The sequence below is a fragment of the Delphinus delphis genome, chromosome 3 (genome assembly GCF_949987515.2).
Source record: "Delphinus delphis chromosome 3, mDelDel1.2, whole genome shotgun sequence".
In the NCBI taxonomy this organism is placed as follows: Eukaryota; Metazoa; Chordata; class Mammalia; order Artiodactyla; family Delphinidae; genus Delphinus; species Delphinus delphis.
This window is the reverse complement of record NC_082685.1, coordinates 15,304,790-15,322,429: the sequence shown is the minus strand read 5'-3', so window position 1 is coordinate 15,322,429 and position 17,640 is coordinate 15,304,790. Positions and strand designations below refer to the sequence as shown.

The 17,640-nt window shown below is 48.5% G+C and overlaps 1 protein-coding gene across 2 annotated transcripts in view; it reads right to left on the bottom strand.

The window, feature by feature from the left end:
* BRD4 (bromodomain containing 4) overlaps nucleotides 1-17,640 on the bottom strand; it is an 83,233-nt gene that overhangs the window by 28,619 nt on the left and 36,974 nt on the right. Inside the window, exons 1-4 of one of the 2 annotated variants that reach the window (XM_060008147.1) lie at nucleotides 15,741-16,302; nucleotides 6,737-7,055; nucleotides 2,872-3,009; nucleotides 1,601-1,736 (exon numbers count right to left, since the gene is read on the bottom strand). In XM_060008147.1, the coding sequence (XP_059864130.1) occupies nucleotides 1,601-1,736; nucleotides 2,872-3,009; nucleotides 6,737-7,055; nucleotides 15,741-15,850 (703 nt within the window). In that variant the 5' untranslated portion in view covers nucleotides 15,851-16,302. Of the gene's footprint in view, nucleotides 1-1,600; nucleotides 1,737-2,871; nucleotides 3,010-6,736; nucleotides 7,056-15,740; nucleotides 16,303-17,640 lie in introns of those variants that run through there. The other variant, XM_060008148.1, reaches the window with a different exon arrangement.

Sequence of the window (17,640 nt, the reverse complement as noted above, 5' to 3'; positions counted from 1 at the left end):
TTAGATGCCATGTCTGCATGCCGGCTGACCTTGTGGGGACACTGCCACACGTGGCAAGCACACATCGGCGTGGGCATGGCACACAGTGTCTCTGTAACTATTTGTCTAAGAGACCAGCCTAAATACCTTGGACCTCAGCCAAATCTGTCCTCCTGTCCCAGGGGGCTCTGAGAGCAGTGGCACACCACATTCCACACTTCCTGGGGTGTCCTGGCTCCAAGTCCTGACTTGGGGACTCAGGCACAGAGACCCCTTCACGAGCATGAAGGCTTGAGCCAAAGGCACAGGAAACACACGCTGAGAGTCAGCACCAGGACAGTGACAACAAAAAAATGCTCCTTGGTGCTTTCAGGCAGAGCTGTCCTCATTCCCAGAAACACTGCCTTCTGAGTAAGCATTTCTGGCAGGGGGACGGAATCGGCAGCCCTGGCCAAGGTTTCTGGAAATTGGCTACCCCCACCTCTCTGAATCACAGGGGGAGGCTGGACGGCTGCTGCCCTTCATGACCGGCTCAGACTGCCTCCCTGCAGTTGTGTGGGTGAGCCGAAACACACGAGGCCCTACATCCACCCCATGTAAAGACCAAACCCCTTGTCCCAGGAAGGGAGGATGGGGCTCCTTGGTCGTAAGGATACTGGACGCCTCTGGGCAGGTTCCATGGCTAAGGGGTGACCCTCAAGACCAGCTCTCCTTGGCTACCCCTCAGCACTACAGGGGATCTAGCCAACCCCCTCTGCTCCCATGAAGCCACCACTTCCACGTGGGATAGGAAGTCACGTGAAAGCCCACTCCTTAGAGAAGCAAACAACTCACAGCACAGGCTACCTTGCAAACATCACCTTTCTGCAGCAAGGAGCTGCGGATGGCAAGATGCAGAAGGCAGCTGTTTAAACTTTTCCTAGACAGAAACATTTCATGAGTAGGCTACTCCCTACCAGCTGGCCTTCGGAATCCCGTGTCAGGCTTGGGGGCAGGGGTAGGTGCTAAGATAGACAAAGAGGGCTTGACTTCAGAAGACTATCAAATAGCAGACATGGCTCCAACACAAGTGTATTAATAAATAATTCAAATAACAAACCTTAAGGCTCTAGGACTGGAATATTAATTAAAACTGCCCTTGATCAGGTTAATTTATCTAAAATGAAAAACAAAGACTGACTATAGCACTGGTGGGATGAAGAATTCAAATAATTTAAAAATGCTTTGAAAAAGTTGTACTTTCTTTTTAACTGAAGTCCATCAAAAAAGGCTAGGCTCAATTTTTCCTACTTTGCTGGAGGGTCACATGGTCATATGACCCTCTGGGCTGGTTCCCCTGATGAACCTGGCCTCACCATACCCAAACAGCAACAAGGCAGGGAGTGTATAATATAGTTGTCTTCCCACCACTCCCAGTCTCCCAGTGAAATTGGAGAAGGCTGGCAAAGACTAGGGAGAAATAAAGCCAATTTCCCTGCTTTACTGTTCCCCAGTATAGCCCCAAAGCAGCTCACTGGGGCTTGTGGAAATGCCCATTTCACACTGCTTTATGGGTCCCCACTTTGCCACAGGCTATTTCAGTGTGAAGCTAATAGTGCTGGGGACACGGAAGGTACCCTACCTGCTTCTTTCCTCCCACGTCCTCTTCCTTTTGCCTGGACTATCATGATCTCAGTTTCTTCAGTGGGCAGTTCGTTGATTTTTTGCAAGAAGAGCTTCTCCAGAGCTTCTGCCATTAAGACTATGTCATCTCCAGGCTAAAAGAGGAGACACATGTGGTGAGGGTTGGAAAGCCCTCCCCACCTTTCTAGACAGAACAAGAGCTCCCCACCCTATGCCCCAAAGTGTGGAGCATCATATTCAGGGTCCTTCCCCAATCTAAACCCTAAAGGGTCAAAACATAGCTATCCTAACTGGCATCATGGAAGCTTCATATGCCTGCAGGTCTGCTGCCTCTCTAGTCTTTTAACCTCTGGCTTGAGAAACCATCCCAATGCCTTAAGTATCTATCAAGCACTGCCAATCACACACAGGGGCCCTCCTTGCACTAGAGCCTAATTATGTCCTTCGACATAATGCAACTTCACTAGAATTATTTGAATTACACAGGATTTCTTGCCATAGATACATGAACAGGGCTCCAATAATGTTCCCTAGTATATCGCCAAAGCAGCTCACTGGGGCTTGGGGAAATGTCTACTTCACACTGCCTTATGGGTCCCCACTCTGCCACATGCTGTTCCCACTCAGCTCTAAATGGAGAACCTCATCTGTCCACATTTCCCTTAAACCTAGTGGTGAGAGCTGAGACTTTAAACAAATGATCTGGCTTCAAGGCACAATCGAGCTGAATGGTTTGGCTACTGGGTTAAGTGATATTTATGTCTACATGTAAGACCCTGTAAGGGAACACTTGATTCTATGGCCATTAGCTATCAATGGTCATGTCCACAGTTCCAGATGCAGCGGGTGGGCCCCACTGTACCCTCTCTCATATTTAGGTTTCTGTTTGAGCACACCTTTGTACAACTATATCTTGGTAGGTTCCTTCCTGACAATTTGTGTCATCCAAACAGACTTTTTAATGCGTCGTCACTGTCCTTTTCACACCTTCTCTACTAGACATGCTCAAGAACCAAAGTCCCAAGGGTATCAGAAGCACACGCTTCCAGCTAACAAGGACAGCTTAGAAACATGACCAAAATGTTTTTGGCCTCAAAAGAAACACACCCAGTCACAGGCAAAACCAGCGGTCCCATTTACCTCTGTCGCCAATGGTCTCCTCTCGTTGGACTCTGATCCCACCTGCACCCAGCACCCCTGCCCAATGGGTTCCAGACATGCCCACCTCCTCCTTTACCTTCTCCTTCTCTATCAGCCCCCACATCTCACCTTGTTGTAGATGTAACAATTTGTAAACATAGTGTTGAAGTCCTGGATACATTCCTGAGCATTCCAGTAATAGTTGTTTTCCAAGCGCTTCTTTATTGTTCCCATATCCATAGGTGTTTTAATGATCTTATAGTAATCCTGGAGAGCAGAGAGAGCAAAAGGCCAATGTCACCTCTGCAGCCATGCAGTACTCACAGGTGGGCCTGCAGATGTCACTCCAGGTCACTCTACAGACATGCAGACCTAAGCTCTTCCATGGTATCAGTGAGCCATCTCATGGGGACCCCAAGATAAAGTGGATCAGGGAAGGATTACTAAAAGCTGGGTGGCAATTTAGAGAAAAAATGTGCAAGTTTGCCAACTGTCCTGTCTGGGAACAGGCTACTCTGTCTTAACTGAGATCTATGTTTTCCTCTATTTTTTTTGATGTTAAAATATCCTTTCATTTTTAGTAAGTAATGCGGAAAGCATACAACCTTTAAAAAAAAGTGGTTCTTATCTGGTAAAATAACCCATGGTAATTTCTACTTTCTCCCTGCTTCAAATTTTCCACATCAATAAAATGCAAAATCCTACAGAACCAGCATTCAAGCCCACCCATAACAACTGGATCCCTTGCTTCCTGTCACACTAAAGAACCAAGGAGCAAAAGCCTCTACCTTCAGTTCATCGCACTTCCATTTCTTTTACCTGCAGTCTACCACTAAGGATCCACTAGTATCTGGATACAGTTCAACAACTAACCAGGTTAAGTGCCAGATGAGGAATCAAATGGACTGCCCTCACAATCCTTAGTAAAAACAAAACAAAAAACACCACACAATCCTCCCTGCCCCCTGCCCCCCGACCCCCCACCCGGCAGCAGACCCACTCCTCAAACCTTCAGATCTTACTCTACAAGTGCTAAACAGAAGAAGCCAGACGTCAGGTGTAGATGTCCTAAAGCCCTTCAAATCAAACTCTCTTCTACCATCATAACTTTTTCTAAATCTAAACCTACTCTAAAACCAAACGCTTATTTTTAAAATCAACCACAGGAAGAATCTGGGGACAGATCAGGCAGTGCTCAGGTTTCCAGGTGGAAGGACCACAGAGAGCCAGGCAAGAAGAGGGACCTGCATACAGCCAGTCGGCCCCACTGAGAACCACATTCTCTGAAGCTCCCACAATTAGACTCAGGTGAAGTTATCAGAACCAAGTCCAAGGGGAAGCCTGACAGCAGAGGGGCAGGCCTATGCTTTAGCAAGCACCAAGGTCCTGCCCAGGAACAGTGGTGGACAATACTGAAAAGGTGAGCAAGCGGTGTGAGGTTCTGAGTTGCTCTGACAATCATGAGAAAGGAACAGAAGCCACTGGCATACACATAGGGCTGGCAAAGATCACAGCCCTGCCCAGCCGCAAGGGGCGACTGAACCAGACTTTCTACGTTACATTTGCTCTGACCACCTTTCCCAAGAGAACCAAGTCCAAATATATCTGCCCCAGGGAAAATTTAGATTTTATTCCACGGCCAAAGGTCTACTTAGAATGGTGTCAGGTGCTTGAATTGGCCTCAGTGTGTCAAAAGTGGTTCAAGGCCCAACAGGATAGCGGTTGAGGACAAAGTAGGAAGGAGGAGGTGAGACGATGACAAAAGAGGATGGGGGCTGGGAAGACTGAAAGGGAGACAGGGGTTTAGGGGCATGACAATCCAATTGTACATGTGTTCTAAATGAAAGAGGCACAAGCATTCTAATAAGAAGCCCAGCAAGGAACAGGGGCCAAAACACAGGTAAAGATCTGGAAGGCATCAGAAAACAGAAAAAGAATGAACCCTTTTTTGAAGTGGCCCTATTAATATTTCCTGGAGAAGGGGGTGTCCCTGGAAAACTGGGCATTAGTATGACATTGCTCCCAGCCAAACAGCCCTGCCCCACCCCTCAGGGTTAGCCCCTAGCTCTCCCTCTCTTCTTCCTACATCAGAGCTGCTGAGGGTGACATCTAGTCACACTGTGGCCCCTGGGGAGCCTGGCCTCCACTTCAGAGAATGACCTCAAACTCCCAAACCCCTTGGCCTAACAGACTACCCACCCGTGTCTGTCCTGCTGGCTGGGATGCTGTCTTCTCAGGATCTCAAGCCCCCCAGTTCCCCTTAGTTTTCACCCTCTCAGCTCTCCTTGCCTCTGCACCCTCTGCATCTTCCTGTAACAAACCAACCCCTCCTCCATCTGGCCCTGCCGCGCTTTCCCTTCAAAGCCAAGTTTCTTGAAATGATGGCTTCACATCCTCACCTTCTTATTCACACCGTCGCGAATCTGGTTTCTACTTCTGCGTCACATCTTCCTAAGGTCACCAATGCCCTCCTAAAGGCCAACAGTAGGGTCAGGTCGGAATCCTCATCTGTTTGACCTCCCTGTAGTCTCTGACGTAGAAACTTGGGGGTCTGCTCTCTGCGGTTTATTCTCCTGGCCTCCCGCCTCCCTCCAGTGCTGTAAGAGCTGTGGGCCCCCCTTGGATTCCAACCCCCAGCTCCTTCTCTCCCCATTCTTTGCATTTGCTCTGGGAAGGTCACCTCACCTGTGGACCCTGCAGGGCCCAGCCCATTAGCCCAGCTAGAAACTGGTACAGCAAGCTCTCCCAAGAGACTCCCCGCAGTGACGGGCTTGCTGCCTCTACTCCTGATTGTGGTCAATGATGAGAGTGACCTCTAAAGTGCAGATTTGGTGAGGACCCTTCTTTTGTTCCCATACCCTTTCCTCAGTTGGTTCGTGACCCAGACCTGCAGCTCCCCCTCCTGACTCTCTTCCCCTGAGTGCATATGATGGGTATTCAATGGACAGAGAGTACCGGCCAGCTGTTACAGACATAGCAACTTTCAAGCAAGGAGAAGGTCACACTGGTGTGTCCCTCCTTCTTGAAACCGGACGCCTGGCAGAGGCTGAGGATCCTATACCCATGCAGCTCTAACTCGTAAACCCACGTCTGGGTCAACTGTAACAATCATCTGATTCCAATTCCCTCGCCCAGGTCAGTGTGTGGGATTTGGCAAACAGCAGAGGGCAATTTAAAGACAATTAGTCATTGATGCTTTGAAGAAAGGAAAAAATTAACACATTTATCCTGTTTGCTCCCGAGGTTCAGTTAAAGGTACAAGCTGAGTTTCCAGAAACATTTGCTAGGAATGTGGGCAAATGGAAAGCTCTCAAAGGAAAAAGGAGAGGAACAGGGGTACAAAAGAACAAAGGCAAGTGCAGCATGGCCACAACAAGGCGGGCAGGTGTGAGGGGGTGTGCAGAGGCAGCCAGAGGCAAAGCTGCACCCATACTCCCTCTCTCCATCCAGGCCACCTCCATGTACTTGGCTCCCTGGGAGTTATTCTACTACCTTTCCCTGCCCTGTGCTCTGGGTGATGACGACAGCACCAGTACCAGAAGAGGTACTGCAGCAAGCCAGTCCCTCTCACAATCTGACCAACCACGTCTGCTGAACCTACTGGGCCAAGCGAGCTGACCACATCTGAGGAGGGAGGGCCCGGACCACCAAGTGACCCCACTTTAGCTCCCTATGGAATTGAAAGGCAAGCTGCAAGCAGCCCTCTACCCGTTTCAACATCTCTACAGAATATTTCCCAGAATGCTAGTATCAAAGAAACCAGTTATTATTTAGGCCAATGAGCACGTTTTCTCTCCTTCCCCACTTCCATTCATCAGGACTGCTGAAAGCACTCAGTCAAGGGCCTCGTGCGTGCTGGAGTTCAGAGCTGGACCTCGCGCTTTTCACAATGACTCCAAAGGCATCTCCACCCTCCCGTAAGTCCACCCTCACCAGGAGCAACACAGGAGGAGACCTGAGGACGGCAGCCCCGGACCCTGCCCAAGTTACTCACAGGGAGGTTTAGCTTGACGGCATCCACAGGCTGCTGGAAAGGCCACGCAAACTGGTGTTTCCATAGTGTCTTGAGCACCACTTTGAGCAGATATTGCAGTTGGTTGGTCTGCCTCTTGGGCTTGTTGGGGTTGGAAGTCTCCGGGGGAGGGGGGTTGGTGCTGGCTGTGTTGGCTTGCTGGGGTTGGGCCTGGGCCTGCGTTGTAGACATTTGGGTAGTTTCTAGTCCATCCCCCATTACTGGCAGATTTCTCAATCTCGTCCCAGGGCCGCTCTCCGCAGACATGCTACTGATCCCATCACATTCTTCACTGGGCACTCTACAAGGGAAGAGAAAAGCTACCATCAGAGACCAGGCAGCAGATGGGTGCCACTCACAATGACACATCCCCCAGGGCTGTGGCCTCCAAAGGCTGAGCTCCTCTGGTGAAGACTGATCAGGTTGGCTGGGGAGACACTCCATGCACTGACTAAAAGGGCCCCAGTGAGTGTGCTCCTCAAAGATTCATCATCCAGTAGGGAAGAGAGATCAGGTACCAACTCCGAGGGCCGGGACATGGAGCCTAGAGTCAACCAGGAGCTGGAAGGGTCTGTGGGAGCTATGGAGTTCACAGGGAAGTGGGTACAATATGCGACAAACCAAGTTTTCACATCTGAGAGCTTTTACGGGACACTGTGTATGAGAGAGGATGATTTGCAAGCCCCAAATCATGTCGTTTTCATTAAAATTCTTATTTGTATTTGTGGTTCATGAAGCATCTAGCCAAGTGAGTAATTCCACTTGGTGAGTGGGGGCCAGGCAGGACGGAGCAGGAAGGCCAGGCTGCCCACTCCTGACTAGCCCACGCAGTCCACTGCTGAGTGCTCACGCTTATGAAGAACGTTTTCTTGGTAACTTAAATAATATGTTTGCTGATTACAGAAATACCACAAGGTAACTGTGGTAACATAAAAATGAATCCATACTTGACCTACTGTTCTATTAACCAGCTTTTCAAAGCTTATTTATAAAGGTGTAGAGGGGCACCTCCTGTGATCCGCTAGGGGCTTGGGGGTGGCACATGAGCGTCCCCCCTCCATCAGTGCCTCATTAGCACTCTGTCCTGTGCACTGCCCTCAACAACACCTGCTTCAAGACACACCATGAGCATCACTGCAAGGGCGACTTTGTGCACCTGTCCAGTTATTCTAACAGGACAACCACAGGGCAGTGGGTTCATGTTTTTAATGTCAAACTGTCCCTCAGAAACACATTAACCCAGTGGTCCCCAACCTTTTTGGCACCAGGGACTGGTTTCGTGGAAGACAATTTTTCCACGGAAGGCGGGGTGGGGGTGGGGGCTGGGGATATGGTTCAGGTGGTAATGTGAGAGATGGGGAGAAACAGATGAAGCTTCACTTGCTGGCCCGCCGCTCACCTCTTGCTGTGCAACCCGGTTCCTAACAGCCCGCGGACTGATGCTGGGGGTTGGGGACCCCTGCACTAACTCACCCCTTACTCAGAATGTCGAGTTTCTTCACTCTATTAATGAGAAGAAACATCTGCTCAAAAGTACTGATCATCTGCACTTTTTGTGCACTATTTTTCTGACACCTTTCTGAGGGCAAGAAAAAGGAATGATCAGTCCCTGCAGGAAGAAAGACTGAAAGTAAGCTAGGAGCTGCCTGCATGTAATGAGCAACTCCAGTAATAAACCTAGGAGTTCAGTGAGGGTAAGAAAACCTCTGTGGCTGACGAAGTCAGGCAAGGGCTTAGGAAAAGAGGGAAGATTTTTAGGACCACAGGAGCTGGTAGGCAGAGGGCACAAGAAAAAACACAGCAAGCTGGCTGTCTCTGTCACAGCTTTCTTTCTGGAACACACTTAGCACATACTAGGCACTCTAGTTGCTGATGAATTACTTTATAATTCACTCCAAGTGTAATTTGAAACAAGGTTCTCACAGTGGTTTCTGTAAATGCAGTTCCAGCAAATTACCGAATTTTAAAGCACAAGGGAGAACTTGCTATGTAAAAGCAACTCAGTGGTGAGTTCATCATGGGGGGCTGTGGAGAGCTGGACCTCTTGGCCCGAGGCCTGACAAAACTGACATGGCCAAGGAGATCGCTTTCCTTCCAGGGTGCTCTGGTTGATTACAGGTCTAGCTATCAAATGGCCAGAGAGCACACATGAAGAGAGTGCTGCCCCAAGGAAAACGCTGCCGCAGGGCGGGAACCTGTGCAGGAGCAGCCCATGGCCACTGCATGCAAAAGACTCTGGATCTCAGCAATTGTCCAGTGCTGGAGGAAGGGCGTGTTACAGCAGTGTGAGTTAGGTGTCTAGATGTGGTCTTGCATCTGATGCTAAACTTAACTATTTAATGATGTCCAACTGCTTTCAAGATGCCAGCAAGAATTTAGAGTTTACGCCCTCCCAGGTAACTCCCAAGACCCAAGAGGGAAGGGACAGCTCCTATGACAACTTCTAAGTTTTCTACACGGAGAACACCAGCCCAGGAAGAACACTTACAGGAAGGAGGGTTTGTAGGTGCAAAGCCGATCCCTGGTACCTCTCTTGCACACACGGTGCTAGAGATGGGGAAGGGACACCCAAAGCTAAAACCAAATGGGCATCTGGCATAAGAATGTGATGGGGACTGGAGGTGGAGACTGGCTGGCCAGCAGCCTGTGAAAGCATCCCTGAAGCCAAGAGAGCAGTGTGCTAGGAGTTCAGGACCACGAAGGGACATTTCCCGAAGCAACTTAATTTGATGATGGGTTGATGAAACTTTGCAATAGCACAACAACCTCGAAGGAGCACTGTGGACTACGATAGTTTCCAAAGGCAGACATGACTGGATAGGCCTGCTTCAGGCTCTGGGGATACAAGGCACTTTCCTTTTCCCATCAGGGGTACTTCTGGTATAAGTATGGCCAGAACTAAGCACCATGTGGTCCTGGGAAGAAGTGTCATGCAATGAATCAAGGTGGGACAGAGGGGATGGAGGTGGAGGTACATGAAGTGCACCTGGCTGGGAGCTTGGAAAGGACAGGGTGGATCCTGGAGCCCTGACTTGAGTAAACATACCCCAAAGAAAGCAGGATGAGGCCACATACAGATCCAGGGAGAGGGAGCATCCAAAGGCTGGGATAAGGTGTAGAATCATCAGAAAGGGCTTGCTCAGAGAAGAGAACAGAGGGAAGAGAGAACAAGGGGCTAGGCTGAATCACTCGACACTGAGTGTAATGTGGGAGGAAGGGAGGAATCTGGCTGAGAGCATGTCACTGCTGACCTAAGGCAGGATGTGAGGGTAGCCTAAGGAGGCGACAGAAGGAGGCAGTACCTGGAAGCTGCGTTTGGCTGTGCATGGAGCTTTGCAGACAAAAAGCATGCCTTCATTCCTAAAGTGACTGGGCAAGGAAAAGAGAAAAGATTTCTCCAAGTTATGAGGTTTAGTTGATAAAGAGTGGGACCTCAATCTCAGAGAAGCAGTGTCTATAGCCACCTGCAGAGTGACATGCTAGGGCTCAGGTGGGGCCATAGGAGGGTTCACAGAACCGTGTCCCTGAAGCCACCAGGGAAGCACAGACTGCCTTTAGGTAGATGGCATTTAATTACTTACTCCCCTCTTTTCATTTCTTTTTATTCTCCTTCCAGCATTGACAAGGAAAGTCCCTGTTTGTGCCAGTGTGAAAGGTTGGGCTCAGAGGTGTCAGCAGACGATACTATTATTTGGATGGAATTTAACATCACTGTTTTGTTCTCGTGGTTTTGTTTTGTTTTTGTTTTTTGCAGTACGTGGGCCTCTCACTGTTGTGGCCTCTCCCGCTGCGGAGCACAGGCTCCAGACACGCAGGCCCAGTGGCCATGGCTCACGGGCCCAGACACTCCGCGGCATGTGGGATCCTCCCGGACCGGGGCATGAACCCGTGTCCCCTGCATCGGCAGGCGGACTCTCAACCACTGCGCCACCCAGGAAGCCCTGTTCTCGTGGTTTTAATTTTACTGATATCTATGTGTGGCTCCTGATTTAGCTTCCTTTCAAAATAAAGGTACTATAAACAAAACAGTAAACTCATTTAAAAAAAAAGAAAAAAATCCCCACAGTTAAGGATGCAAGTATCAAGACAGGGAAGGACAAGGATAAAGTGGGAGTGGTGAGGGCAGCCTGGCCTGCGGCCTCACTCTGTGACCCTCTCCAGAGGAGAGCCAGCCAAGACTTACTGCAGATTCCAGGTGGGGAAGCCAGTGGGCTAGAAGAATTTGTAGAAAACTGCTGGAAGGAGGGAGGATGGAGAGGCATCCACAAGATGGCAGAGACTCTCCCTCACAAACCCTCCATAGGTTAAGTGGATGGGGACGATCATTTATTGGGCAACAACAGAAACTGGGGTTTGGGGCTAGTAAGACAGAAGGGGGAGACGGTGGCCACAAATCAGATACAGAAAGATACAGGATATGCTGAGTGCTTGGACACAAGTATTGACAGAGGGGCAGCACCACAGAGAAGGAAATATGTCACTGGGGTTTAAGGACACCTGGAGTCGTTTGGGAGAGGGGTTTTCATGCAGCAGGATCAACATGTCCAAAGGAGCAAAAGGGGATGAATGTAACTCTGGCTCCATCAGGAAGGGAGTCTTGGATGTGCTGGAGAAGCAAGCATGGGAGGGAGGGTGGCATTAAGTGAGGATCTCATTAAGTGAGGAACAAGAATGATGTGCAGTTTGGTTTCCACTACTAGAGGTCTCCTAGAAAGCAGCTCAGGAATTACACAGCCAAGCATGTGCCAGGTGAGCTATGGCACACAAAGGACAGGAGCAGCCCCACCCTGAAGGAGACGCTCTGGCCCTAGGACAGTGGAGCTCTGTCAGCCACAAGGACGCAGGTTGCTGGGGGGAGGGAGGGGAGCGAGACAAGCCCATCCCACCAGGAGGAAGCAGCCCCATAAATTTCCTATTAAGTAATGACATTCTGGAACCCTTCAAGCAGTGTCCCCGAGGCAAGCTGAAATCAAGGTAAATGACTTCTGGAGCTTCCGGGCTGGGCTGTGCCTGTTCTCTCTCCAAATGGACTCTCAGCAAAGCCAAAGGATGGAGGACTCTGGACACAATCACTTTCCTTCACCTTCAAGCCAGGCCCACATGGGCCCTTGAGCCAAGGAAGCTGAACTTTCTGCTCAGAAAATGAACAGACCTTTTTCTACAGAAAATCTGACCCTTTAACTTTGTCTTATCTCTGCTTTAAATCACTACCTCTACCACAGAGGCTAAAACACCCTTTTTAGCCTGCCAGCTCACATCTGACAGTGACATTTAAATCCTCACAACTCTGAGATTGCTTCTAGCCTCATCCTCACTTTAAAGATAAGGAAACCAGGGCACAGAGAAGTAACTTACCCAGGAAGTGGAAAGATAGGCCACTTCTATTATGGGCTGCTGTGGCCCATAATTTGACATGATTCCTGGGAAGTTTCAGTTGAGCTTTGAGAAATCCCCATTTGTGAGCTGAACATGCACCCCCAGGAGCGTCCAATGCAAACATCCAGGATGGGCTGGCCCATCTTAAGTAACATGAAAAACTAAGCACAAGACCCACATACTTGTAACAACTGAGGTCAATTTATAAGGAAAAAAATTGCTGGAGGTTGCCAGCTCAAATGAGAAGGCATGATAACGTGGTTTTGACAGATGAGATGGGATCCATAAATATATCAGTTTGTCTTACGATGCTCTGAGGACAACCAATGACAGGTGACACCCATGGCCCCGATGTGAGGGATCATGAAATACGAAAACTGAGCCATGGGGATAATCATGGGATGCTTTGGACTTCTGTTCTGTACCCACTTGGGGCCCAGGCAGGACTCGCACCTCAAGAAACCACACCCAGACAGTCTGTAGCTTGCAGCTCAGCCCTCCCAGGACTGTGGGCAAGTAAACTCCTTGGGAAACTTTAAGAAGCCATTCATGCATATTGCAGCAAAACACCAGAATCTCTAGTCTGTTGTGGGCCAAGAAAGAGAGGCACTGGTGAGCAGCGCTATGTGAAAGCCACACAGGACGACTCTTCTAAGGCACAGATCCAACTGGGTTGACACCTTGGGTAAATTCTTCCCACAGTGGTCGCCTCTACCCTGCACTGTCCCAGCCCCTGACATCAACACTCCGAACAACATGGTGGCCACAATGGGCACCTTCTCTGTCACCTTCATGCCTTTCATTTGCTGTACCTGGTGCTTCCCTGATCTCTGTCTAGTGACTCTGATGGTCAGCCCCCCCCACACACACCTGGGAGCCCAAGGGCAGGGCCATCTTTACTTTTCTCTTGTCCTTTCAGTACACAGCAAGTACTCAGTGAACAACTCAGGGGCTACAGTGACCACACACGATTGTCACCCTGGGGCTTCTAGCTCAATTTCAAAGCTCTGGAAAAGGAAATCAGCTCACAGTCTCACACGGAAAATTGCTCAGCCAATGCATCTCATCAGAGCTACATGCCAGGCTTAGGGACTCTGCAGTCGACATGATGTTCTTTGAGTGATTAAGCAATACCTGGGTGAGTATTGTGAAAAAGAATGGCAGAGTTGCTGTGGCCATGGACAGAGAGGGTGTGCACTCCTGTGGTGGGTAAGGTAGAGAGGGACAAGGCTTGTGATGGACAGGGGAAGGCACAACTGATGCAATAACACAGGCACAGGTCTGTAAGCAGGAGAGATACCAGTGCATATGAAGAGCTTAAAGGAGGACAGGCAGGATGGGACAGTGCAAGGGCCATGTGACCATGTTGGGCTTTTGTTCTTCACAAGTCCCAGACTGTGGGGTAGGGAATAGTAAGTTCATCCTCAACTATACCTGCACACAGCAGCACGCTGTTTACAGGTGCAAAAGATGGGATGCGTGGGGACAGAGTTAATCAATGAGGGTGCACGCAGGGTGCTCTCTGTGTGCTCTCAGTCCTACAGGAAATGAATGGCTCTCAGCACCATGGCTCAATGGGGAAAGGAGGCTGAAAACTCAAACTTATAAATCTATCTGCAGATATGGAGGAATTAATTGGATTCTCACGACAAAGTATACCGTCTTCAAAAGTTTTACATCTGAAAGATCCAAATATGCTTTTCCCTCTCTGTTTTCACACTGATCTGTGGTCGAGGTGGGAGCCAGCAGGTACTGTGTTGAGATAGTTGAACGTCAAGGGACAGGAAGAGAATTTCACCTATTGTTTCCAACCCAAAGAAGGCTGCCATGACCCAACTGTGTGTCTAATTTCTGGATCTACTCCAAACAGGTATCTTACAACATATTCCCAGTTTACAGGAATAAGAAGAAAAAGATGAAGAGACATTAGATGGTCAGTGTCCTGGTTCCCAAACTGAGTGTTGAAGGACCACAGGGTGTTACAGTAACTCAGAGAGGCACTGTGGGAACCAGCAGCACAAGGTAATTCATAATGTTAGACTGCACCATATTCCTTTCGACAGTATCATATCTTACAAAGCCTGAATTTAGGTTGCTGTGATAAAAAGCAAACAGTTGGCCCTTGGTGTCTGCAGATTCAACCAACAGCAGATCAAAAATATTTGGGGGGAAACATTCTAGAAAGTTCCAAAAAGCAAAACTTGAATTTGCTGTGCACTGGCAACTATTTACAAAGAGTTTACACAGTGTTTACAATTATTTATATAGTGCTTACATTGTATTAGGTATAAGTAACCTAGAGATGATTTAAAGTACAGGACAGAGGACATGCAAACACTATGCCATTTAAAAAAATATTTTTTTTACTGGAGTATAGCTGATTTACAATGTTGTGTTAGTTTCTGCTGTACAGCAAAGTGAATCAGTTATACGTATACATACATCCACTCCTTTTAAGATTCTTTTCCCATATAGGCCATTACAGAGTACTGAGTAGAATTCCCTGTGCTATACAGTAGGTCCTTATTAGCTATCTATATTATACATAGTAGTGTGTATATGTCAATCCCAATCTCCCAATTTATCCCTCCCCTCCCCTTTCGCCACTGGTAACCGTAAGTTTGTTTTCTACACCTGTGACTCTTTCTGTTTTGTAAGTTCATTTGTATCATTTTTTTAGAGTCCACATATAAGCAACATGTGTCTTTCTCTGTCTGACTTACTTCCCTTAATATAAATCTCTAGGTCCATCCATGTCGCTGCAATATAAGGGACTTGAGAACCTGCGGATTTGGGTGCCTAGCAGTGTGTGTCTGTTATGTGTGTCCTAGAATGAATCCCCCACTGATACCAAGGGACAACTGTACCATGTAAAAACTAACGTGGGATAGGAAATGTGGATGGCAGGTGTCTAAGGTTCTGGTTCTAAGGTTTGAGGAGTTGTGCGGTACCCAACAGGCACACACATTCCATAAGGAACTGGCTGTAGTAATCCAAGAATATCATATTTTTCCCTTCAATTTATGTGCCCTCCCCTCCAAAACAGCTATACCATTGTTGGGACATTAGTATTTATTCAGTTGTTTGTATCTAACTACCTAATAAACAAAATTGTTAGGTATTTCCTTTGGCCTAAGATCATGATGAAAAAATTGAGATGCTAATGATGCTGTGAACCAAGAAAGTTTGGGAACCTCTGGGTGCGCTAATGAAAATAAAAATGTCAGTTCTTTTCCTATGTTTATAGACCCCTGATTAAGCACTCCTGCTTTCAAGGATATTGTTTGCTATCATTCCAACTCATCTAAGGACAGATAGTATTTAGCAGCCAACACAATTGCAATGTTTTTCAAATTTCAACAGAAACACTTTCTTTCCTGGAGATTAGGAGGCGAGACAGACATGGGGTAGGCTTGGGTCTAGGCTTCTGAAAGCAAGCAACAGAGGAAAAGAGAAAGGCTGATTCCTGGAGATTCAGTTCCAGTTCTGTCCATTGTGAGAGGCTGACAGTTACACTCTGTACTTGTAGTTCCACCTTAACTCCTGGTGTCCCAGAGGGCCCACGAAGCCCAGTGACCCCACCTTGACTCTGTCCTGTCCATTCACTCACCTCCATCCTAAAGTGATACAGCACGCCGGGAGCAAGATGCAAGGGAAGGCAGGAACAGTGCAGATTAACTGGAAAGCTTCATGAACTCTCCCATGAAATACAGTGACCATACTCAGCAGAGCTTTATGCGAGCTACCAACACACACATCTCTGCTAGGGCCTAGATAAGCTCGCCAGTAGGTAACTGCTGCTTCCTGGGCTGACGCGCTGTACTGAACACTTATTTAATCCTCACAGCAAGCCTACATGGGAGGTGGTGGCCTCATCACCTTCATCTTCATCCTCCTGGCAACAAAGAAACAGAGTGGGTGGTGGTCTGGTCAGCAGAAGGTCACCTAGGGCTGTCTGTCTCTTGAGTGCTCTGCTCCACAGCTGCCTCTGCTCACCAAGCCCAGGGGCAAAGGCCTAGCCAACTGCTGGGCCCAGAGGGTCTGTTGTTTGGCTGAGGGCACCCCACATCCATGTCCTGGCATGTATTAATCAACAGACTTTCCCTTTCTGCAGAAGCAGCTGAATGTCACATGACCCTCAAGCAAGTTCCAAAGAATTTCACCCCCGCACACAAATCAAAGTCAAGATAATTCTCGCAGCACCTGGCTATCTGTGAATTGGCCCACATCATGGGTGAAATCAGCGGTACACTTCCCTGCTGATGCCATGGAGGGGAGGTGGTCAAGGAGTAGAGACCTAATTATTTATGCTTCCCAAGCAGTAAATGGTCAGAGTGGCTATGGCTTGAATTTGTTTCATGTCAAGAAAAATGCTGGCCAATGCCAGCTGACCCCAGTCTCTCAAGAAATTACAAGTTCACAGTAGCATTCACCCTTCAGACAAAGGAAGACCCTTCCCCATCACTGCAAGGTTCTCTTATAAAGAATCACTTGGGAGGCAAGAGAAAGAGTCTAACCACAGACAGAGAAGGGGATGGGGGACCCTGACTTTGGTAAAAACCTGGCAATTTCTCAATACTAGTCAATCTGCAGTAAATCTTATCCTGTGCTAGGAACATCTTCCTTGAAATGTTAGTTACACTGACTATGGAACACTAATATCAGAAGGTATGTTTTCCTCCTGGTCCCAGAGCAGAAGCTACTTCCCCCATTCACAGTGAAGGCCCGTTCCACAGTGTGATCTGTGTCAGAAGGGAAGCACAAACAGGATTACTTTTCCATCTGACCGGCTCAGGCGGCTGCTAAGAACAGTGCTCGTGTCATCAGCCAGACTGACGTTTCTGGAGTCTGGCCAGTGGCTGTGTGCTGAGGCAGCTCTTAGAAGCCTTAATCCTCCTTCATGCAGCTTGTACATGCCCCGTCCCCCTGCCCCATGGACTTGCCAAGCAGGGCCCCATCACCTCAGACTCAAGCTGGCAGCTGCCTTGAACCAGGCGACCCAAAGCGGAGATGAGCTAGCCTTCCTGCTAAGGGTGTGTAGACACACTCTAGCTCTCTGTCCCCCACTGGAGGGAACCAGGCCCACAAGGACCTTGCAGCCAGGAAGACCAGGAGCCAGACCCCAGCAGGCCACAAACCCCGCCCCGTCAATGAGAATTCCAGTCCCTTTGCTTTAGAAACCAATCAGCAGGCACATTAAATTAGGGGCAGTGAAAGTTTTGCACCATCTTTTCCCTATGAAAGTTGCCAGCAGCTGGAGGTACAGTAAAAGGTTCCACCATGACACACGGCTTACATCATGGTGTTGATGGTTAAATCTGGGCAGACAATGTGTGAATTTAAAATGTTCCTGAGATGGGCATGCAGTTAAAAAGAAAGCAAAACTTTGATATGGGGAAGATCAAAACTACTAAAACAGCAGGGGGAGGCTAATTTTTCCTACAAAGTGCCAGACAGTAAATATACTCAGCTGTGCAAGACATACAGTCTTTACAATTCCTCATTCTACC